General features: G+C 36.3%; 2 protein-coding genes and 9 non-coding genes across 11 annotated transcripts in view; all 11 read left to right on the top strand.

Annotated features, from left to right (window-relative positions):
* Window positions 1-6,218: 6,218 nt before the first annotated feature.
* On the top strand, window positions 6,219-11,797 carry LOC111438906 (cellulose synthase A catalytic subunit 2 [UDP-forming]-like). The gene is made up of 14 exons (XM_023076739.1): window positions 6,219-6,299; window positions 6,766-6,961; window positions 7,058-7,278; window positions 7,369-7,471; window positions 7,598-7,775; window positions 7,965-8,231; window positions 8,323-8,668; window positions 8,756-8,893; window positions 8,980-9,105; window positions 9,183-9,395; window positions 9,511-9,778; window positions 9,853-10,049; window positions 10,134-10,484; window positions 10,585-11,797. Exons 1-14 carry the CDS (start codon window positions 6,219-6,221, stop codon window positions 11,167-11,169), a joined length of 3,270 nt encoding a protein of 1,089 aa, XP_022932507.1. The 3' UTR covers window positions 11,170-11,797.
* Window positions 11,798-15,025: 3,228 nt separating this feature from the next.
* On the top strand, window positions 15,026-17,784 carry LOC111438907 (60S ribosomal protein L3). Its single transcript, XM_023076740.1, has 6 exons — window positions 15,026-15,108; window positions 15,614-15,708; window positions 15,941-16,051; window positions 16,179-16,483; window positions 16,826-17,235; window positions 17,327-17,784. The coding sequence occupies exons 2-6, from the start codon at window positions 15,624-15,626 to the stop codon at window positions 17,583-17,585; spliced, it is 1,170 nt and encodes a 389-aa protein (XP_022932508.1). The 5' UTR covers window positions 15,026-15,108; window positions 15,614-15,623; the 3' UTR covers window positions 17,586-17,784.
* A 1,603-nt stretch (window positions 17,785-19,387) lies between these two features.
* Window positions 19,388-19,459, top strand: TRNAE-UUC. The gene has a single exon. It is a non-coding gene; the product is annotated as a tRNA-Glu (tRNA).
* Window positions 19,460-19,567: 108 nt separating this feature from the next.
* On the top strand, window positions 19,568-19,639 carry TRNAE-UUC. The gene has a single exon. It is a non-coding gene; the product is annotated as a tRNA-Glu (tRNA).
* A 108-nt stretch (window positions 19,640-19,747) lies between these two features.
* Window positions 19,748-19,819, top strand: TRNAE-UUC. Its single transcript has one exon. It is a non-coding gene; the product is annotated as a tRNA-Glu (tRNA).
* A 108-nt stretch (window positions 19,820-19,927) lies between these two features.
* On the top strand, window positions 19,928-19,999 carry TRNAE-UUC. Its single transcript has one exon. It is a non-coding gene; the product is annotated as a tRNA-Glu (tRNA).
* A 108-nt stretch (window positions 20,000-20,107) lies between these two features.
* Window positions 20,108-20,179, top strand: TRNAE-UUC. Its single transcript has one exon. It is a non-coding gene; the product is annotated as a tRNA-Glu (tRNA).
* Window positions 20,180-20,647: 468 nt separating this feature from the next.
* TRNAE-UUC lies at window positions 20,648-20,719 on the top strand. The gene has a single exon. It is a non-coding gene; the product is annotated as a tRNA-Glu (tRNA).
* Window positions 20,720-21,007: 288 nt separating this feature from the next.
* On the top strand, window positions 21,008-21,079 carry TRNAE-UUC. The gene has a single exon. It is a non-coding gene; the product is annotated as a tRNA-Glu (tRNA).
* Window positions 21,080-21,726: 647 nt separating this feature from the next.
* Window positions 21,727-21,798, top strand: TRNAE-UUC. The gene has a single exon. It is a non-coding gene; the product is annotated as a tRNA-Glu (tRNA).
* A 1,192-nt stretch (window positions 21,799-22,990) lies between these two features.
* Window positions 22,991-23,042, top strand: part of TRNAE-UUC — a 72-nt gene continuing 20 nt past the window's right edge. Inside the window, exon 1 of the tRNA in view lies at window positions 22,991-23,042. This exon is cut by the window's right edge and continues 20 nt beyond it. This is a non-coding gene — a tRNA (tRNA-Glu).

The raw sequence follows: 23,042 nt of genomic DNA, 5'->3' as shown, positions 1-23,042 counted from the left end.
TAATTATGCATTGAAAAAGGCATTAAATATATTATATTATATTATATTATATTATATTATATGAAAGGGAAGGGAGGGGATGCTAGGTGTCGGTAGCAGCTGTAACCCTCACTAACCTTTGTTTTGTCCAATCATTAATTCCAGTCAACTCACCTTCCTTTTCTTATAATTTTATTTTTTCTTTATTTATTTTATTTTTTCTTTTATTTGGAATTTTGGAAAAAAGAGAAAAAATTAAAAAATTAAAAAAAAAAAATTTTTGATTTGTTTGGTAGTAAATAGACATATAGAATGAAATGTTTGGGCATGAGGACAGGCTGTCAGTGAATACAGTGCGGCTTTGTCCATTTCTTACCTCCCCACTACGCAACTTAATTATATAATTTTATTTTCTTTAAAACTTAGTAATTTTAATGTTTTAATATTACATTTAAAAAATTAAATTGGTTGATCAATCACTTTTCCCATTACAATTAATTTCTTTTTAAAAAAATTAAGCAGATTGGGAATGATTTTATCTGTTTTTTTATTATTTTTTTTTATAATAATAAATTTCAGAATCCATTAATGGAGAATTTTGACTATTTTTTTTTTATTAATCAAGTATCCAATGTGGCTGACAACTAATATGTTTACCGTTTGATTCCCCTCCCCAATTGTTGGGCATTTTGGTCTTTTTCTTATGTATAAAAAATTATTTAATATTATACCAATTTAAGTATATAATTCATTCAATATTAGTATTTTTGTATTTTATTTCTATGTTATATATAATTAATTTTGAGCAAAATTATAGGAAGTGATGGGTTAGATGCCAACAAAATTCCTTTTACTTCACACCCCCCATGTGCTTCAATTTAATCATATTCAGTAATATTTGTTTGAAAACTCTTCAACCAATCGCGTATCTCTTGTCACGTCATCACGTCGTTGGTTTGCTCAACCTTGAAGTAACGAACTATACCTGTTATTGCACGTCGTGGATACTTCTACTGATAGAAAGAACGACCCTCCACGTTGATTTAATATTGCCCAATTTGAGCATAAACTCTCGTGGCCTTACTTTTGGTTTTTCCAAAAGTCCTCGCACTAATGAAGAGAGTGTTCCTCACTTATATACTCGTGATTTTTCACGTGTGTAGGAGGAAATCTCGTACGGATGAACGTTAAAAATTGTGACACAAATGTGATGCAAGTAAAAACAAAATGTATTTTAAACTAATTTTTTTTTATTTTTTATTTTTTTGTATTTTAATTATAGAAACCATCCATTAACCTAAGCGCAAAATGACATCTCACTCCAATGGGTCATATTCTATAATTTTATTTTATTTTTTATATCCACGTGGAATTACTTTGACTCATTCGTTTTTTTGATATATTTAATTTTTCACATTTTTTTTTTAATTTAGATCGACCTATCAAATCAATGCAATTGAATAAGATTTCATGTGTTTTTCAAATACTAAAATTTTTCACTTAATTAAATAAATAAAAAAATGCACTAAACATCATTAATATAAACAAAAGACATGGCTACACACTAGCCTCTATTAAAACATCCAATAATACAAGAAACGAGTTAATAAATAAAAATTTCACAAAAAAAGCTAACTTAACGAATTAATTTCAACCAAGAGTTGGTTAGAAGATGAATAGCTCTTAGATCGAACTTGAAATCTATGATGGTCACTCTTAGATTCCAAGACAACTCTCTAGAATTAGCTTGATCATGACTAATCGAATGAATCGATTTTAACATGAAACCAAAAGTAAGGTCTGAACAAGAAACATTAAACCCATAAAGTTTTTGTATTTTACCATCGTTTTAAACTTGAATATTACATGCTATACCAAAAATATAATTCAAACATAATCCAGCAAACTACTCCTAAAAGCTATTAAATACAAATTAAGGAAAATAAGAAATTACATAATAGTTTAACTACCAAAGACAAAAAGTGTTGGAATCACATTGTGATATTTATTGTCACTCGTTCTTTTCTTAATTTGATGTTTAAATCTTCTTTGCATTACTTCTTGTAATTGCTCCTTCGATTTCATGCAAATGATCAGTTGCTGGATTCGTATCATTTTTTCTCGCTGCATTGCTATTATTATTATTTTATTTTAAAATGTTTTAAAGGGTTTTTTTTTCTTTCGTATTTTCCAATTAAATAATGAATCCCTAATTGAATCAACTATGGTAATCTATATTTAATTAAGTTGGGATTGCATGCCTTTAAGAAGGTTGGTGAGAGGTAATGAAAATGCATTATTAATTAACACTAATTAATTATATGTTTATGATTGTGAAAACTAATGTTTGTGTCAAATAAAAGTGACTTTAAGAAATAATTATTGAAAAATAAAAAAGGAAAAAAGGGAAATCAATAAAAGCAAATCAACCATCCAAAAAGGAGAGGAACTTGCATTATTGGTCACCAAAATAATAATAATATTTCATTTAAACTTTACTAATAATTGAGTAGCTTCACCATTATTTATATTTACAATATATATAATATATATAATACCCGGTGCTCCATATTTATATCAAGATTTGAAATTCAGATTCCCTAATAATATAATCATGTTAGCTACTTGCCATTGAAGTGGTTCTACTGAGTACATACCATCATCATATAGTCACTAGTTCTATTAGCATGTTTTGTCCTTACTCGTGTTTTTTAGGAAAAACTTGAAAATGTCACTCAACATAAAATCGTTTCAATAAGATTGAACCATCGAAATAATATAGGTGGTAATTATCAATTTATTTAAGCATTTTTTAATTATCATATTCTCGGGATCAATCTCATTCGAATATGGTCTTCAGTCATTCATGTACCTCTTCTTTATTTTGGCGTCACACGTCCACTAGCTTCTAGTTTTGTTCCTCCCCAAACTACATCCTATTAGGAGCCGTTTCGCCATAATACTAATTTTAACCACTTTTTTTTTTTTACATTTAAAACCAAAATATAAATAAATAACTTTAAAATATCTAATAAATCAACTTTAATTTTAAAAGGCAAAATATTACTTAAAAATGAGACATTTAGGCTTTAGTAGCTACATGGATCGATGGAAGAGAAGTTACTAGGTTGCACTCGAAAAGGGACGCCAACTATAGACTGCAAAATTAAGAGTCTCGAGAAACAGTACACAAAAATTGTTGAGATGCTTCGACCAACATGTAATAGATTTGGCCGGAACCAAGAGTTCTAATGATCGAGATGAATAAGAAGGTGTTCAATTCATGTGTATGTAAGATTGCAAATTCATACTTCAATTATTATTCTAGTGCACTATACTAACATTTCCACTTGTTTGACAAAAATCGTGCTACAAGGTTGAGTGCAGAAGCCTCTACTTAGATGATACCAAATGCTTTTGAGCAGGTAAAAGAATTGTATCGTTGAACCACCATCACCGAGAGGTATCGAAAAATGAGACGTTGGAAACGGGTTAAAAGATAACCATTAAAATTTCGCATAAGACTTGAGTATTTTTAAAAAATAATCAGTAAGTAACCCCACCGTGGTGTTGTGGAATGAAAACACATGCAGAATAATGAGACCTATCATTTAAAACCGTCTTCTCTTAGGTGGCTTTCCAGTCGAGACAAATTAAATGTGTTTACACACGACCCACATGTACAAGTCTGGGCCTACTGGACGGCTTAACTCCTCTAGGCTGCAGTTGAACATCTAGATAGAACAACGACTGTTGTTGCACCATGCTAAGCATGATTATCATTTCTGTCTCATAGTGTACGTGTCTGTACTCAGCATAAAAAGAAAGCATCCTTATGCAGGCAGGTGAACATATAAATATATATGAGGTCCCATATTTTCATGGTGGCGTAACAAATCATGCAAGACAACCCCATTCTTTCGTCATATCACTCATTAATATGTATAAATAAACTTTCATAAATCATTTCATTCCTATTATAACTTTCAAATCATGACATAGAGGTGTGCGGCGTAGTTTTTCCTTATTTCAAAACATTTCGTAGCATATAAGGGCTTAATATAACATATCATAGTACATCATGATATTTTATACATAACATTTCATTAATAACCATCGTATCAGTTGCATATTATATAATGACACATTCATAAGATCACATCACAAGGCATATCATATATATGACACGTTCAACTTACTTGGTTTGTCTAGGCTGGAGTTACTAACTATTCTTTGTACCGGCTTGAATTTGCTCCTCAAGTTCCAATTCAGTCTTATATCCATAATCTCGATGATATCAATTAAAAAAAAAAAAAAATGACGGCAATAATTAGCCACCTTAAAGTCTAATTATTGAGGGTAAATAAATATTTTGATATATATAATCTTTTTTTTTCTTTTCCAAATCGATCTTTTGTTTTGTATTTAAAATGATTGAAATTAGAGATCATGCGTAATTGGTTTCGTATAATTATTGATTAGTCTAGAAAACTAGGTTCATATTTATAATTAGCCTAATAATTCATTCCAGTTTGAAGTAGAATATTAAATTTTATTAAGTATTTAATACATTTTTTAATTTTCAATTTAGATTTAGTGTTTTTCGAAATATAAATACGTCTAAGAAATACAATGCTTATTGACATCCCTCTCCTATCGAAAAATTTAAAACTTTTTTCTATTCTTTTTGTAGTAATTACTAATACAACTTACTAGGTTTGAGAAATGGTTGGTCGAGGCATTGGGAAGGAGTAATGAGAGGTCGGTGTAAAGATGAAAAGTCAAATGTTTTTTTATTTTATTTTAACGGTTCTTACACGAACAAACTGACGTCATTAGGGAGAAAGGTTAATCCAAGGAAATTCATTCCATACATGATCAGGGAAAGACCAAACTTGGCAAAGGATGTAAGGCGAAGCTAACTCACTTATGGATCTCAAAGTGCGGTTAGTCTTTTTTGTTTGTGAGAGTGACTTATAAGACGACCCACCGATAGACCTAGACTCGAACCGATAGAATTATACTACCGTTTCTAATTTCATGTTTTGTTATACGGTAAAAGGATGAAAAATGTGAAAAGAATTTAGATTTTTGTTTAAAATATGAAGAATTAATTAAGAATGAAGAGACAAAAATAGTAAAAAATAGAAAAGGGGTTAAAAAAGAATTAAATATATATTCATTTAAATTATATTTCCATTTCTTAATTTTGTTTTAACATTAAAAATAAAATAAAATAAAATAAAAAAAAGAGTCGACCGACAAAACGAAAAATAAAATAAAATAAAAAGAATATAAACGTTAAAAAGAGAAGGGTATTTATGTCATTTCGCAGGAAAGTGGCAGCAGTAGGGACATCCCATCTATTCCATTCAAGTCCAGTCAGTTTAAAGATTCAAAATCTCGCGATATATCGCACGACCGTCGGCAGACTCGCCGCACGTGCCCCCACGTGACCCTTGCCCTACTCTGCCCCCCCGAACTCTCAATCATCTCGAATTTTTCTCCAATCTCTCTAATTTTGTATTAAGTTTTACCCCAAATCGGTACTGTTTTCGGCCGGAACAGGCAAAACCCACGACGGCGCCGCTTGTCCGCCGCCGGCAACGGCAGATCTGGGTCCCATCCCAAAGGGGTTGCTGATAATTGGATTGGTGGAGAGTGTATTTTTTTAATGAGGAGGATTGATGGGTTTGTTTTGGGTATCGTCGTTTAGTGATTTACGCGTTGAAATTGTGGTTTTAAGAAACCCCCAATTAGATAATCTCTGTCATTGGGGATTCTGTGTGTAAAACTTGGAGTGTTTGTCACAGATCGAGAATCCACCATGTAATGCACAGACTCCAGCTGGGACGATACTGGGTCTCACAAGAAAAGAATCATTCATTGCACAAACATCCAATTTCTTTACCTTTTTCTTTCAAATTTTTATGGACTTTCTATTTTTCTTCAATTCATTATTTTTATTCCCTTTATTTCTTGTATATCTAAACCCCCCCCCACCTCTTTCTCACTCTCTTCTTCTCTCATAAACACCTGTTTAGGGGTCTACTTCTTGTTCTTATTCCTTTTTTCCATTTGGGTTTTTGATGGCTATGCAAATGGGTGCTTGAGAAACTGAGTTGAAACTTCAAACTCTGTTGAAGTTTGGGGATTTTGTTGTGAGAGTGATGATAGAACTTGAAGGGTTTCTTTAAGATTCTGAGTTCTTTCATTCTTTTCTTTTGATTTCAACTCTAATGGATACCAAAGGCCGACTCATTGCTGGTTCTCACAACAGAAATGAGTTCGTCCTAATCAATGCTGATGAGGTTGCAAGAGTAAGTCATTTTCTTTTGATTTCTACTCAAAATGCTGCATCTTCCACTCAATTTGTGATGTTTCTCGCTTCGTTTGCCTCTGAATCTCTCCTTTTTATGCCCCTCATCTTGTTCATAATCCCAGTGTGGATCTTGAAGTTTCAATTGCAGATTGTGGGTGATGAACATTTTTCTTTGATACCCTTTATCATCTGAAGTTTCAATCTTCTATTACAGATTTTCTTAGATTATTTGGTGTCTACGTTCTAAGGAAATTCAGCTTCATAGAACAGATCTTGGCATTATCGTTTTTCTCATCTAGTTTATAGATTTCAGAGCTAGTCAATGCATCCGAGTTATGAAGTTTTGATTCTGATATTGTGCTGATTTCTCATAGATCCTTCTCAAGTCAGTTAAATGAGTAACCAGTCTAGTTTGTGGAAGAAAGTTGTTCTTGTAAATCCCTTTAACTTTTTCTGGGTTGCAGGTGACATCTGTGAAAGAGTTGAGCGGGCAAATTTGTCAGATCTGTGGGGATGAGGTAGAAGTCACCGTTGATGGAGAGCCATTTGTTGCGTGTAATGAATGTGCCTTTCCAGTTTGTAGACCTTGCTATGAATATGAAAGAAGAGAGGGCAATCAAGCTTGTCCTCAGTGCAAAACTAGATACAAGCGTCTCAAAGGTGAACGAACGATCGAACAAACGAATATAAGTTAAAGTCCATTGATGATACTTCATTCTTTTGACTTACAAAGAATTTATATTGATTCAATTCCAGGCAGTCCTCGGGTTGAAGGCGATGAAGAAGAAGATGATATTGATGATCTTGAGAATGAGTTTGACATTGCAAACAAGGATCCCAACAGTTTATCTGAGGCAATGCTCTATCCTCACCTCGCTGTCGGTCGTGGTTCTCACGCTCATGGTTATGGAAATACGGGTTCCGACCTCGACTCATCCGTTCCGACTGATATCCCTCTCCTCACCTATGGCCAAGAGGTGAATCTCTTCTTCTTTACAGTTATACCATCAACCATTTTCGTTGTCTTTAAATTTTATTAATCTTTGATTGTGCTATTTGATCTGAAGGATGCTGGAATTTCCTCCGATAAGCACGCTCTAATTATTCCTCCTTTTATTAGCCGTGGGAAAAAGGTCCATCCAGTGCCATTCACTGATTCTCCCATGTCCGGTAAGCTCGGTGAATTCTTATGCGTAATGAAGTCTGTTAGGAGTGAATCTAGCATCTATCATTGTTTCTTCTGGGTATGTTTATGTTTACTTCGTAGTGACTGATATTTAAACCGTGATGTTGCAGCCAATCCAAGGCCTATGGATCCGAAAAAGGATTTAGCTGTGTACGGATATGGAACTGTTGCGTGGAAGGAACGAATGGAGGACTGGCGGAAGAAACAAAATGAAAGGCTTCAAGTGATTAAGCATGAAGGTGGAGGTGGAAAAGGCGACGACGAGTTTGACGATACAGATTTGCCTATGTACGTCCCTTTTTAGGCTTATATATACTTCAAGATGTGTATGTCTATCTGCTGAAGTATAGTGTTTAGTCATTGCTAAACGTGCCATTATACAGGATCGGAATTTGGAACTCTAGCTACTACTTGAGGCATAATGTCATCGAAATAGTTTGCTTTAGCTTATGGTTTTTTTTAATATTGTTTGTGTAGGATGGATGAAGGGAGGCAACCACTTTCTCGAAAACTGCCTATCTCCTCGAGCAAGATCAATCCATACAGAATGATAATTGTACTTCGTATTGTCATCCTTTGCCTCTTTTTCCACTATCGTATCCTCCACCCTGTCTATGAGGCGTATGGTCTGTGGTTAACATCAGTAATATGTGAGATATGGTTTGCTGCATCATGGATATTGGATCAGTTTCCGAAATGGTGCCCCATTGTCCGAGAAACTTACCTTGATCGGTTATCGTTAAGGTACATCCCCTGTCTCCTTCTGCTCCGTCCTCGATCTCCCCTTCCCTTTCTCTCCCATATCTTAGTTTTCTTTTGTTACATGTTGGTTCAGATATGAAAAAGATGGCAAGCCATCTGAGTTGGCTTCTATAGACATTTACGTCAGTACGGTGGATCCATTGAAGGAGCCTCCTCTCATCACAGCGAACACCGTCCTGTCTATCCTTGCTGTTGATTATCCGGTAGACAAGGTTTCATGCTACGTTTCAGATGATGGTGCTGCCATGCTTACTTTTGAAGCCCTTTCGGAAACTTCTGAGTTTGCAAGAAAATGGGTTCCTTTCTGCAAGAAGTTCAATATTGAACCTCGAGCCCCAGAGTGGTATTTTGCCCTGAAGGTTGACTATCTGAAAAACAAAGTTGATCCGACATTCGTCAGGGAACGACGTGCAATGAAGGTTCGAAAATTTTACAAATGTGTGCATGATTGACTTTACTGTATTGAAATAGTTTCTGGACCTTAAATTCGACATGGCTTTATGCAGAGGGACTATGAAGAATTTAAAGTTCGAATCAATGGGCTTGTTGCCATGGCTCAAAAAGTTCCGGAAGATGGATGGACAATGCAGGATGGAACACCATGGCCCGGGAACAACGTCAGGGATCATCCTGGAATGATTCAGGTAAGAGGATGTTTCTTGATCCGATCAGCCATTATACATACTCGGCGTATTGTTTTGTAAGCATTTTCTGTAATTATCTTCTGCAGGTATTCCTTGGTCAAAACGGGGTTCGTGACTTGGAGGGAAATGAATTACCTCGTCTTGTATATGTATCTCGTGAGAAGAGGCCGGGATTTGATCACCACAAGAAAGCCGGTGCCATGAATGCTCTGGTTAATATCTGTCTCTATCTCTCTGTATATAACATTCAGTTCACCATTTACTAATAGACACCGTTTGACTCTTCAAGGTGCGTGTCTCGGCAATCATCTCCAACGCTCCATACATTTTGAATGTCGATTGTGATCACTACATCAACAACAGCAAGGCACTTAGAGAAGCTATGTGCTTCATGATGGACCCAATTTCTGGAAAAAGAATATGCTATGTGCAGTTTCCACAAAGATTTGATGGGATTGATAGGCATGATCGATACTCAAATCGCAATGTTGTGTTCTTCGATGTAAGTAAACATTACATATTCTTGGACTCGTATATTCTCGAGAAGATGTTCTATTCCCCCCATCATAACAATCAATGAAATGCTAAGCTCTCTTATGTTATGAACGTGATTTCAGATCAACATGAAAGGATTAGATGGCATTCAGGGGCCGATTTATGTCGGAACTGGGTGTGTCTTCAGGAGGCAAGCTCTTTATGGGTATGATGCCCCTGCCAAGAAGAAAGCACCAAGAAGGACTTGTAATTGTCTGCCAAAATGGTGCTGCTGTTGCTGTGGAACTAGAAAGAAGACTAAACCAAAGACCAGTGATAAAAAGAAGTTAAAGACCAAAGATGCGTCGAAGCAGATTCACGCTCTCGAAAATATCGAGGAAGGTATTGAAGGTATGTACACGTTTCGAAACTTGAACACGAGCATATTTCAAAAACTTTGCTCACAACATGTGGGTCCAATGCAGGAATAGATAATGAGAAATCATCACTGATGCCCCAAGTTAAGTTTGAGAAGAAGTTTGGGCAATCACCAGCATTCATTGCTTCCACCCTTATGGAAGACGGTGGCGTGCCTGGAGGCGGGACATCTGCTTCGTTGTTGAAAGAAGCCATCCACGTAATCAGTTGTGGTTATGAAGATAAATCCGAGTGGGGTAAAGAGGTATGAAGCCAACTCTCCCAAACTTGAGAAGTGTATCGGTTTTTGAACACGCCTTTAATATTGTTATTTCCTGTGTCGGTGCAGGTAGGGTGGATCTATGGGTCTGTTACAGAGGATATTTTAACAGGTTTCAAGATGCATTGTCATGGATGGAGATCAGTTTATTGCATTCCTAAAAGGCCAGCATTCAAGGGTTCAGCTCCTATTAACTTGTCCGATCGTCTACACCAAGTTCTTCGGTGGGCTCTTGGATCTGTCGAAATTCTTTTAAGCAGGCACTGTCCAATATGGTATGGATATGGATGTGGTTTGAAATGGCTCGAGCGTTTCTCGTACATAAACTCCGTTGTTTATCCATTGACATCGATTCCATTGATTGCTTATTGTACCCTGCCCGCTGTCTGTCTGCTTACCGGGCAATTTATCGTCCCTGAGGTAACATACTGAGTTTTTGAAAGCGTTCAATTGTTCGTTCCTTTTGTTGGGTTCGTTCTTCGTTCACATGAGTGAGACGTGTTTTTTGTTTGATGTGCAGCTAAGCAACTATGCGAGTATCATTTTCATGGCCCTTTTCATATCTATAGCAGCAACTGGTATACTAGAAATGCAGTGGGGAGGTGTTGGGATTCACGATTGGTGGAGAAACGAGCAGTTCTGGGTTATTGGTGGTGCATCGTCCCATCTTTTTGCGCTTTTCCAGGGTCTGCTAAAGGTTTTGGCTGGTGTTAACACAAATTTCACAGTCACGTCGAAGGGAGGAGACGATGGGGAGTTTTCGGAGCTTTACCTCTTCAAATGGACATCGTTGTTGGTCCCTCCCTTGACCTTATTGATCATAAACATCATCGGAGTAGTCGTCGGAATTTCAGATGCCATCAACAATGGTTACGACTCATGGGGCCCGCTCATCGGTAAGCTTTTCTTTGCATTCTGGGTTATTGTCCATCTGTATCCATTCCTCAAGGGTTTGATGGGGAAGCAAGACAAGGTGCCAACCATTATCATTGTGTGGTCAATTCTTCTATCATCCATCTTGTCACTTTTATGGGTCCGAATCAACCCGTTCCTCGACAAGGGTGGCATTGTATTGGAAGTCTGTGGGTTAAACTGTGACGACTAAGATAATGCCAAAACATACACGAAAATGAACGGTTGAGCGTGGGGACTATAAACTGGTCTCGAACATGCGTCGAATAGAATACGGTAATGGTACTCGTACTCGTACTGGGGCCGAGATTGTGAAGTATGAGTGTCGAGTGAAGAAAGATGAGTTGCAAGAAAATGGGTGCTGCTTGTCCTGGATTATTATTGTAGATATGGAGGGGATTCGCATATCACAGATGATCAAATATTTGTTGTCTCTGCAGACGTTTTTTTGTCATTCATTCTTTTCTTGTTCTATACAAGGGTTTTTTATTTTTGTGGAAGAGACTGTAATTTATATATCTTTGTGTCTTTGTGTCTGTGAAATCCAAGAGAGCACATAAACATAAGAACAAGGGACTTCTTCCTGTTCATCATAAATTTTATCCCTTTCTCAATAAGGGACTTTTCGTTCCCTTTTTGGTGGTTTTGTCGAAGATTATTGTCGTCGTCGTTGTCGTTGTTGTATCTTTGTTGTTTGTAAATCTCTCTTAGGGTTCTGTTCTTTCTTTGTGGTTTCATTTTTAAGCTCTCCAATTCTGCGTTCTTGTAATCACAATAATTTTGGTTGCCATTTTAATGCAATAATGAAGGACTTCCTTGCACATCCTTTCTCCACTTGTTTTATTATTGGTTTCATAATTTGGGGATTTTGGGGTTCATTGCTGGTGGTGTGTATGCTTTTTGCAATTTTGTCTTATTTTGAGTTTAAGATTTATGCGTTTAGATTCGAACGAGTAATGTCATTTTAGTCTTCAGTTTAACGACCCAAGATTTTGTCGAAATAGGAACCTCTTGAACTAAAAAAATTAACATCTCATACAAAATTTAGATCAATAACGAGATAAAGACTAGAATAAGTTACCTATCAAAGATCTAGGAGAAAAATTTGGAACCTTCACTCACCCTAAAGCTTGATTGAATGGGTGCAATATCTTTCAACCATAGTTATAGAACAAGTGGGTTGTTTTGTGGGACAACTTTGCCCTCGAGCTCGAGGTTTTAATTGTTTCACATACTTTGGTTGACTTTCGCGTTACATGCTCGATAAGGAATGAGTTTGAGTATTACCAGTGTTTCGTAATAAGAACGTCCACAAATCTGATCAATTACTCTTCACCTCTTTGTGAGGGGACATACCTATTTTTCTAACACAAGAATTGCTCGAAAAATTAGAAATGATGCTCAAATTTTCAAGAGGGAAAGTCTCAACTTATAGCTCAATTTAATTTATAAAAGATCTGATTATGTGGGTATTTATAGTCTCCTTACCACTACCCTTCAAATGCGAACTAAAAGAAACTATGACCATGATTCGCGAACTTACCACTACCCTTCAAATGGTCATTACAAGAAGTTAGTAACTCCCCCACTACATCTAAAGGACTAAGTTAGCAACATGACGTTTCTCTCTGAAAATCAATTTTATAGAACATTGTTCTTTCTGTTTCTTGAACTTGTTAATGATTGTTCCTTCTGGAATGTAACTTTGTTTTCCTTTGAGATGAGGACCACTCATTGCAAAAATGTATCTAAACTCAGTCATCGAGTTGAAAAACGAGTTCCTCCCATCCCTTGTTAATGCTTGAAACAACTTTAAAATTTTATTGTCTACCTTGTTTTGCATGGACTTGATCAAGTCTACCTTACTTGTCTCTTTATGCATGAATTTGATCAAGTCTACTGAATAGAAAGCAAATCAAGACGTGTTAGTAGACAAATATTCACCCCAAGACTTAATATTATTAGAAATAATAGCAATAAGCAACATCTCAATGTTCTATTAACCACTTCAATTTATTCAACAATATTTTCCAATATAGGAATTCCATGTAATCATCTTAAAATACATTAATGAATAGACCCTAATGCTAGAGTGTTTGATTCTTCTATGACGACATAAATTGCAACTTACGTTTATATTAAAAGGTAATTTGAACAACATTTTTTTCAATGTTTACTAAAGTTCATTATTGAGATATATTTGTTCCTATCTATATCTCAAAATTAATTTTTTTAAGTATATAAGAACCAAACATTCACAGAATCTCTAGATTTTAGAATTCACACAAATACCATGTTATAACATTAAACTTTAATTTAATGGGCAAAAGCTATCTTATAATATTAAAATTTAAATTTCTTTTAAAATTTTAGAAATTAGATTGGTAAAATATATATATATATATATATATATATATATATGTTTGTTTTATATAATTTATTATGATTTTTTAAATAATTTTTAATAAAAATTATATTGAAAAATAAAAACTTTATTTAACTATTTTTTAAATTGAGGAGGAATCGCTCCAATTCTCCTACATAATTTAACCTAAAATTCCCGTTAGAAATCCCACAAAATAAACGGATTATTATTATTATTATTTTTTTTTTTGAAGAGAATAGGTGGCCCATCTTCACCCGTGGATATCTCTAATTGAGACATGAAATAGTGTCTGGATGCTCCCTCTGGGAATATGGGCTTCATACTGTTCACTTATGTGAGTACGTATCTTTGACGTGTTCGCAGAACTGCTTCCAACATAGTATGTGAGTATGTGAGTATGTGTCTTTCATATGTCCGAGGAGTCCGTCAACAAGATTAGAGTGAGGAGGATATTTGTTATGTGTCATTGAGGGTTTGCTTCAACAACAACATGAGTTTTCTCGGCATTAATGTTTCATTACTTTTAACGTTTGATTCTAATTCAAAATTTATAACTATTTTATAAAATTCAAACTCTGGCTTGGGATTCCTTGCTAGCTTACACTAATTTCTTTCCCTAAGATCGATAATTTTGATGTTAAAAAATAGGAGTTTCTGCTCCTAAAACGTTCTTCATTCTTCGTAGAGTGCAACTCTTCTTAACAGGGCCTTGTGCCATCTAAATCGAGTTTAGATCCAACAAATGCTGGAAAAGCTTTAACGAAAACCAATTCGAAGAGAAACACATGCTGGAAAAGTTCAATAATCAAATTAGAATTCTTACCAGAAAAAATCCGAAATCAAGCACTAAATTACTAGAATTCTAAGCATCCAAACAGATTTCACAGAAGAAAATCATCAACAAAACAAAAACAAAGAACTTAAAAGTTTAAAGAGAAGAGTCAGAAATCTCGTGTGGAATACATCAACAAAACAAAAACAAAGAACTTAAAAGTTTAAAGAGAAGAGTCAGAAATCTCGTGTGGAATAGGTGCAGGCACCAAAAACAAAGAACTTAAAAGTTTAAAGAGAAGAGTCAGAAATCTCGTGTGGAATAGGTGCAGGCACATCGCAACCAAATCATTCAGCTGCTTTGCTCTCGCACTGAGAATTTCTCATCATTCCCTCCATCAACAAAACAAAAACAAAGAACTTAAAAGTTTAAAGAGAAGAGTCAGAAATCTCGTGTGGAATAGGTGCAGGCACATCGCAACCAAATCATTCAGCTGCTTTGCTCTCGCACTGAGAATTTCTCATCATTCCCTCCATCAACAAAACAAAAACAAAGAACTTAAAAGTTTAAAGAGAAGAGTCAGAAATCTCGTGTGGAATAGGTGCAGGCACATCGCAACCAAATCATTCAGCTGCTTTGCTCTCGCACTGAGAATTTCTCATCATTCCCTCTCCAGAAAAATTGACCCAAAACTCTAAACTCTAACCCTAAAACAACGTCAATTCTACGGACAACGCTTCGAGTCAAGTCCTTTTATATTCGCCGTGCCCTAAAATCACGGTTCGGGTGGGCTTTTATAATGGGCCGCCATTTCGGCCCATTAAAGCTTATTTTGCCAAATAGGCCCAACAAACTTTTTAAAGCTTAGCTGTGGGGCTGGTCACAAATTTTGTTATCTATATATTACAATATCTAGGGTTTCTCATCCGCCTAGTGCAGTTGCAGTAGCCGCAGTTGGAGTAGCACCAGTTGGGGTACGGGTTCCTTCCTTCGTTCTTCCCCTTCTTCTTCGCTCTTTGTTTCTCTCCTTCAACCCTAATTACTGTCTTTGCTTCGGAGGTTTGTTATAATGAACTAGTTTGGACTTTGTTCTATGGCGTCGTCTGATTCTCTCGTATCTGGGTTTTTGTGAGAGTGAAGTTATTTGTTTATTTATGTGAAGAACACGTCTCTTTGTTCCTTTTCTGAACAATCTATAGTTGCATTATTTCGTGCTATTAAGTTTTTTTTTCTTTTTCTGAATATGGTGATTTTGTTACCCTTTGGATTTTAAGCGCTGGTTTTTTACTAATGGTATTTGTCTGATCAAAAGTATTCTAACTTTTATTTCGTTTTCAGCTTACAATAAATTTACTTTGCATTGTTTTGAAGTAATAGTTCCTGTTTGTTTAGGATTTTAACCGGTGGCTTTTACATATTGTTTATCGTTGATGAAATATAATTCTTATTATTGATTAAATGGTTGTTTCTTATGTGAAGGAAGAAGAGAATGTCTCACAGGAAATTTGAGCACCCAAGGCACGGTTCCCTTGGATTTCTTCCAAGGAAAAGAGCAGCTCGTCACCGCGGAAAAGGTATTATTATTGGGTTTTGACTAGGTTAGAACATTCTAGTGAACATAAATCTCTCTTGGTAAGAACAACTAATGAGCCATATAACCACACATTAGCGCTTTGTTCTGTCTAGTTTTCCCATATCTCATCGGTCATTTGTGTTGAGAATTACTCAACATTTGTGTTGTTTTGTTTCAGTTTTCTTTTTGTAATCCATAGCTGAGTTTACTGTGTTTTGTTTTCCAACCTGCAGTGAAGGCTTTTCCCAAGGATGACGCCAGCAAGCCATGCAGGTTGACTGCCTTTTTGGGTTACAAGGCTGGAATGACACACATTGTCAGAGAGGTCGAGAAGCCAGGATCTAGTATGTATTGCTTTGAATTTATTAATCTATTGAGAGTAGTTCCCTCTTTGCATGAATTTCGTTAACTTGTCTTAAGAGGTTACATCAAGGTCTTACTTTGTGCTTGTTTTCTGTATTTACTCTGTAGAACTTCACAAGAAGGAAACATGTGAGCCTGTGACCATCATTGAGACTCCTCCAATGGTAATTGTTGGTGTTGTTGGATATGTGAAGACCCCACGTGGTCTCCGCACTCTGGGCACTGTATGGGCACAGCATTTGAGTGAGGAATTAAGGAGGAGATTCTATAAGAACTGGTGCAAGTCAAAGAAGAAGGCTTTCACTAAATACTCGAAGCAATATGAAACTGATGAGGGAAAGAAGAGCATCCAGGAGAAGCTTGAGAAGCTTAAGAAATATGCATCTGTGATCCGTGTCTTGGCCCATACTCAGGTAATGTCATGGAAGTGAAAAGAGCTAGTATTTATGTACGTTAATGAAACAAAAAGTCAATATTTTTAGAGTCAGTATGTTCATTTATTTTCTCCATTGTTGGTAAATATCAATTCTTATGTTTTTGAATTTGTTGGTTAACTCAAATAGTTGTTCTGCTCATGGGCACCTGATTTCCGTTGAATTTTCAGACTATTGATGAACTATTTCTCTTGCCTTTGTAAATGAACCTGTTTCCTCCTTTTGTTCTCATTTTATTTATCAATTGCAACTGACTGTACTTTGTGATGTTTTATGGTTTATTACTAATTTAAATGTTAATTGGAATTCCTTGTTTTGTAGATTACCAAGATGAAGGGATTGAAGCAAAAGAAAGCACACATGATGGAGATCCAGGTCAATGGTGGTACAATTGCTCAGAAGGTGGACTATGCATATGGGTTCTTTGAGAAGCAAGTTCCAGTAGAAGCTGTATTCCAGAAGGATGAGATGATTGACCTTATCGGTGTGACCAAGGGTAAAGGTTATGAAGGTGTCGTCACTCGTTGGGGTGTTACTCGTTTGCCCCGTAAGACTCACAGGGGTCTTAGGAAGGTGGCTTGTATCGGTGCTTGGCATCCTGCCAGAGTGTCGTTCACTGTTGCCAGGGCTGGTCAGAATGGTTATCACCACCGAACTGAAATGAACAAAAAGATCTACAGAGTTGGAAAGACAGGACAGGAAACACATACCGCTATCACTGAATTTGACAGGTTAAATCTAGTGAAGTCCAAATTTTAATTTAAAATTGTATCTTCCATCTAAAAATGTGTTTTCTTATCTGCCGTATTGTGTTTGAAACAGGACTGAGAAGGAAATTACTCCAATGGGTGGGTTCCCTCACTACGGTATTGTTAAGAGTGACTACTTGATGATCAAGGGAGGCTGTGTTGGACCCAAGAAGAGGGTGATTACCCTTCGTCAATCTCTTCTCAAACAAACTTCCCGTGTGGCTCTTGAAGAGATCAAACTTAAGTTCATTGATACATCCTCCAAGTTTGGTCATGGACGTTTCCAGACTACCCAGGAGAAACAGAAGTTCTATGGTCGTGTCAAGGCCTAAGTTTATTATATCTACCATCCTGGTTCTGGTCATTTTATATCGTCCGTGAATTTTTGTTCTTTATTTCTGTTGTTTTAGGATTTCGAGTAGCTGAGGTGTTTTGTTACTGAAACTTAAATTTTGAACTATAGCTTTCTAGTAATCGAACATGATTTCTCTTGCTACCGTGTTGAAATTTCATTTATTATTGTTCTTGTTATTTGAGCTTCTAGCTACTTGCGGTCACTGCTGTGGTCTTTTTAATATGCAAACAATACAACCAATGGAGCTTCTTTTATGAAGTTGTCTGTAAAACTGAATTTGAAGTAGATTGTGCTTGTTATATTTGATGCGTTTGAACCCGATATTTGAATTTTCAGTTTTTGGGAAATTGATTTTTCATTTCTAAAACATACAATATATTAGCTGACCTGAAAATTGGGCAAGTTTGGCCCGATTTGATTGTGATTTTTAAGTGAACTTCGGTCTCACCATCCAAACTGCTCGCTTGTTGTCTAATGTCGGTCCCGTCATGGGCAATATATATTGTCATTTAGAAAGGGAACAAAGAAGACAGAGGACATTGCTATGCAATTGGTATGGTTCACCAATTTGATTCAACCATGTCAATTCGTTGGATACCATGTCAATTCGTTGGATTTGTTTCATTAAAAATGTACATGTGCTTGCTATCACTCGGGACACCTAGGTTCAAGGCGGTACCATTTGGTAGGATATTTTGACTTTATCCTTTAGAGGCTTTGAAGATAAAAAAAACATCTATGGAAAACCCAATAGCCATCTTGTTTGTATTTGGTTGTATTTGGTTCAATTTTCTGGCCATGGAAAACTTGATACCATCTTGAATGATATCATTAATCCATATCATTTGTATTTTGGATATCTATCGGCAACTTTAGAGGTGTTGAGGATAAAGAAATATTTGTTATCGTCTAGTAGTTAGGATATGTGGCTTTTGCCCAAGAGATTCGGGTTCAATTCTTGGATATGGAAAACTTGGTATATTTTTGTACGATTTTTAGATTTTATCCTTAATCATTTGTATTTTATATATATTTATAATCATCGAGAAATTTAGAGGTGTTGAAGACAAATAAATATCCATCGTCAGTCCAATGGTTAGGATATATGATTTTCACCCAGGAGACTCGGGTTTAGTTCTCGACAGTGGTAAATTTTTTTACTTTTTGTAGAGTATTTAGATTTGTCCTTAATCCATATCATGTGTGTTTTGGATATTGACTATTTGAAAAGTTTAGAGTAGTTAAGGACAAAGAAATATCCGTTGTTATCTTTTTTAGAGTAGGCAGTACAGGAGACTTGGGAATGCAATGAAAAACTTGTTATCTTTTTGTAGAGTATTTAGTTTTAAACTTAATCCATATCGTGTGTATTTTAGATATTGAACATCGAGAAGTCTAGAGGCGTTGAGGACAAAGAAATATACATTGTCGTCCATCGGTTAGGATATCTGGTTTTCACCCGAACACTCGATTTCAATTCTCGGCAATGGAAAACTTGTTGTCTATTTGTAGAGTATTTAGATTTATCCTTAATACATATCGTGTGTATTTTAGATATCGATCATCGAGAAGTTTAGAGGCGTTGAAGACATAGAAATATCCATTGTTGTCTAGCGGTTAGGATATTTGGCTTTCATTTAGGAGACCTACGTTCAATTCTTGGCAATGGAAAACTTGTAACCTTTTTTGTAGAGTTTTTATATTTATCCTTAATCCATATCGTGTGTATTTTGGATATACACCATCGAGAAGTTTAGAGGCGTTGAGGACAAAGAAATATCCATTGTCGTCCAGCGGTTAGGATATCTGGCTTTCACCCAGGAGACCCGGGTTCAATTCCCGGCAATGGAAAACTTGTAACCTTTTTTGTAGAGTTTTTATATTTATCCTTAATCCATATCGTGTGTATTTTGGATATCGACCTTCGAGAAGTTTAGAGGCGTTGAGGACATAGAAATATCCATTGTCGTCCAGCGGTTAGGATATCTGGCTTTCACCCAGGAGACTCGGGTTCAATTCCCGGCAATGGAAAACTTGTAACCTTTTTTGTAGAGTTTTTATATTTATCCTTAATCCATATCGTGTGTATTTTGGATATCGACCATCGAGAAGTTTAGAGGCGTTCAGGACATAGAAATATCTATTGTCGTCCAGCGGTTAGGATATCTGGCTTTCACCCAGGAGACCCGGGTTCAATTCCCGACAATGGAAAACTTGTAACCTTTTTTGTAGAGTTTTTATATTTATCCTTAATCCATATCGTGTGTATTTTGGATATCGACCTTCGAGAAGTTTAGAGGCGTTCAGGACATAGAAATATCTATTGTCGTCCAGCGGTTAGGATATCTGGCTTTCACCCAGGAGACCCGGGTTCAATTCCCGACAATGGAAAACTTGTAACCTTTTTTGTAGAGTTTTTATATTTATCCTTAATCCATATCGTGTGTATTTTGGATATCGACCATCGAGAAGTTTAGAGGCGTTGAGGACATAGAAATATCCATTGTTGTCCAGCGGTTAGGATATCTGGCTTTCACCCAGGAGACTCGGGTTCAATTCCCGGCAATGGAAAACTTGTAACCTTTTTTGTAGAGTTTTTATATTTATCCTTAATCCATATCGTGTGTATTTTGGATATCGACCTTCAAGAAGTTTAGAGGTGTTGAGGACATAGAAATATCCATTGTCGTCCAGCGGTTAGGATATCTGGCTTTCACCCAAGAGACAAGTGTTCAATTCCTGGCAATGGAAAACTTGTAACCTTTATTGTAGAGTTTTTATATTTATCCTTAATCCATATCGTGTGTATTTTGGATATCGACCATCGGGAAGTTTAGAGGGGTTGAGAACATAGAAATAAACATTATCGTCCAGCGGTTAAGATATCTGGCTTTCACCCAGGAGACCCGGGTTCAATTCTCGGCAATGGAAAACTTGTAACCTTTTTTGTAGAGTTTTTATGTTTATCCTTAATCCATATCGTGTGTATTTTGGATATCGACAATCGAGAAGTTTAGAGGCGTTGTGGACATAGAAATATCCATTGTCATCCAGCGGTTAGGATATCTGGCTTTCACCCAGGAGACCCGGGTTCAATTCCCGGCAATAGAAAACTTGTAACCTTTTTTGTAGAGTTTTTATGTTTATCCTTAATCCATATCGTGTGTCTTTTGGATATCGACCATCGAGAAGTTTAGAGGCGTTGTGGACATAGAAATATCCATTGTCGTCCAGCGGTTAGGATATCTGTCTTTCACCCAGGAGACCCGGGTTCAATTCTCAGCAATGGAAAACTTGTAACCTTTTTTGTAGAGTTTTTATGTTTATCCTTAATCCATATCGTGTGTATATTGGATATCGACCATCGAGAAGTTTAGAGGCGTTGTGGACATAGAAATATCCATTGTCGTCCAGCGGTTAGGATATCTGGCTTTCACCCAGGAGACCCGGGTTCAATTCCCGGCAATGGAAAACTTGTAACCTTTTTTGTAGAGTTTTTATATTTATCCATAATCCATATCGTGTGTATTTTGGATATCGACCATCGAGAAGTTTAGAGGCGTTGAGGACATAGAAATATCCATTGTCGTTCAGCGGTTAGGATATCTTGTTTTCACCCAGGAGACCCGGGTTCAATTTACAGCAATGGAGAACTTGTGTAACCTTTTTTGTAGAGTTTTTATATTTATCCTTAATCCATATCGTGTGTATTTTGGATATCGACCATCGAGAAGTTTAGAGGCGTTGAGGACATAGAAATATCCATTGTCGTCCAGCGGTTAGGATATCTGGTTTTCACCCAGGAGACCCGGGTTCAATTTCCAACAATGGAGAACTTGTGTAACCTTTTTTGTAGAGTTTTTATATTTATCCTTAATCCATATCGTGTGTATTTTGGATATCGACCATCGAGAAGTGTAGAGGCGTTGAGGACATAGAAATATCCATTGCGGTTAGGATATCTGTCTTTTCACCCAGGAGACTCGGGTTCAATTCCCGACAATGGAAAACTTGGTAACCTTTTTTTGTAGAGTTTTTATATTTATCCTTAATCCATATCGTGTGTATTTTGGATATCGACCATCGAGAAGTTTAGAGGCGTTGTGGACATAGAAATATCCATTGTCGTCCAGCGGTTAGGATATCTGGCTTTCACCCAGGAGACCCGGGTTCAATTCCCGGCAATGGAAAACTTGTAACCTTTTTTGTAGAGTTTTTATATTTATCCTTAATCCATATCGTGTGTATTTTGGATATCGACCATCGAGAAGTTTAGAGGCGTTGAGGACATAGAAATATCCATTGTCTTCCAGCGGTTAGGATATCTGGCTTTCACCCAGGAGACCCGGGTTCAATTTCCAGCAATGGAGAACTTGTGTAACCTTTTTTGTAGAGTTTTTATATTTATCCTTAATCCATATCGTGTGTATTTTGGGTATCGACCATCGAGAAGTTTAGAGGCGTTGAGAACATAGAAATATCTATTGTCGTTCAGCGGTTAGGATATCTGTCTTTTCACCCAGGAGACCCGGGTTCAATTCCCGACAATGGAAAACTTGGTAACCTTTTTTGTAGAGTTTTTATATTTATCCTTAATCCATATCGTGTGTATTTTGGATATCGACCATCGAGAAGTTTAGAGGCGTTGAGGATATAGAAATATCCATTGTCGTCTAGCGGTTAGGATATTTGGATTTCACCCAGGAGACTCGGGTTCAATTCCCGACAATGGAAAACTTGTAACCTTTTTTGTAGAGTTTTTATATTTATCCTTAATCCATATCGTGTGTATTTTGGATATCGACCATCGAGAAGTTTAGAGGCGTTGAGGATATAAAAATATCCATTGTCGTCTAGCGGTTAGGATATTTGGATTTCACCTAGGAGACTCGGGTTCAATTCCCGACAATGGAAAACTTGTAACCTTTTTTGTAGAGTTTTTATGTTTATCCTTAATCCAAATTGTGTGTATTTTGGATATCGACCATCGAGAAGTTTAGAGGCGTTGAGGATATAGAAATATCCATTGTCGTCTAGCGGTTAGGATATTTGGATTTCACCCAGGAGACTCGGGTTCAATTCCCGACAATGGAAAACTTGTAACCTTTTTTGTAGAGTTTTTATATTTATCCTTAATCCATATCGTGTGTATTTTGGATATCGACCATCGAGAAGTTTAGAGGCGTTGAGGATATAGAAATATCCATTGTCGTCTAGCGGTTAGGATATTTGGATTTCACCCAGGAGACTCGGGTTCAATTCCCGACAATGGAAAACTTGAAACCTTTTTTGTAGAGTTTTTATGTTTATCCTTAATCCATATCGTGTGTATTTTGGATATCGACCATCGAGAAGTTTAGAGGCGTTGAGGACATAGAAATATCCATTGTCGTCCAGCGGTTAGGATATCTGGCTTTCACCCAGGAGACCCGGG

The sequence above is a fragment of the Cucurbita moschata genome, unplaced genomic scaffold (assembly GCF_002738365.1).
Source record: "Cucurbita moschata cultivar Rifu unplaced genomic scaffold, Cmos_1.0 Cmo_Scf00083, whole genome shotgun sequence".
Taxonomy (NCBI): domain Eukaryota; kingdom Viridiplantae; phylum Streptophyta; class Magnoliopsida; order Cucurbitales; family Cucurbitaceae; genus Cucurbita; species Cucurbita moschata.
The sequence above is the reverse complement of the archived record's forward strand: the minus strand, read 5'-3'. Positions and strand labels throughout refer to the sequence as shown.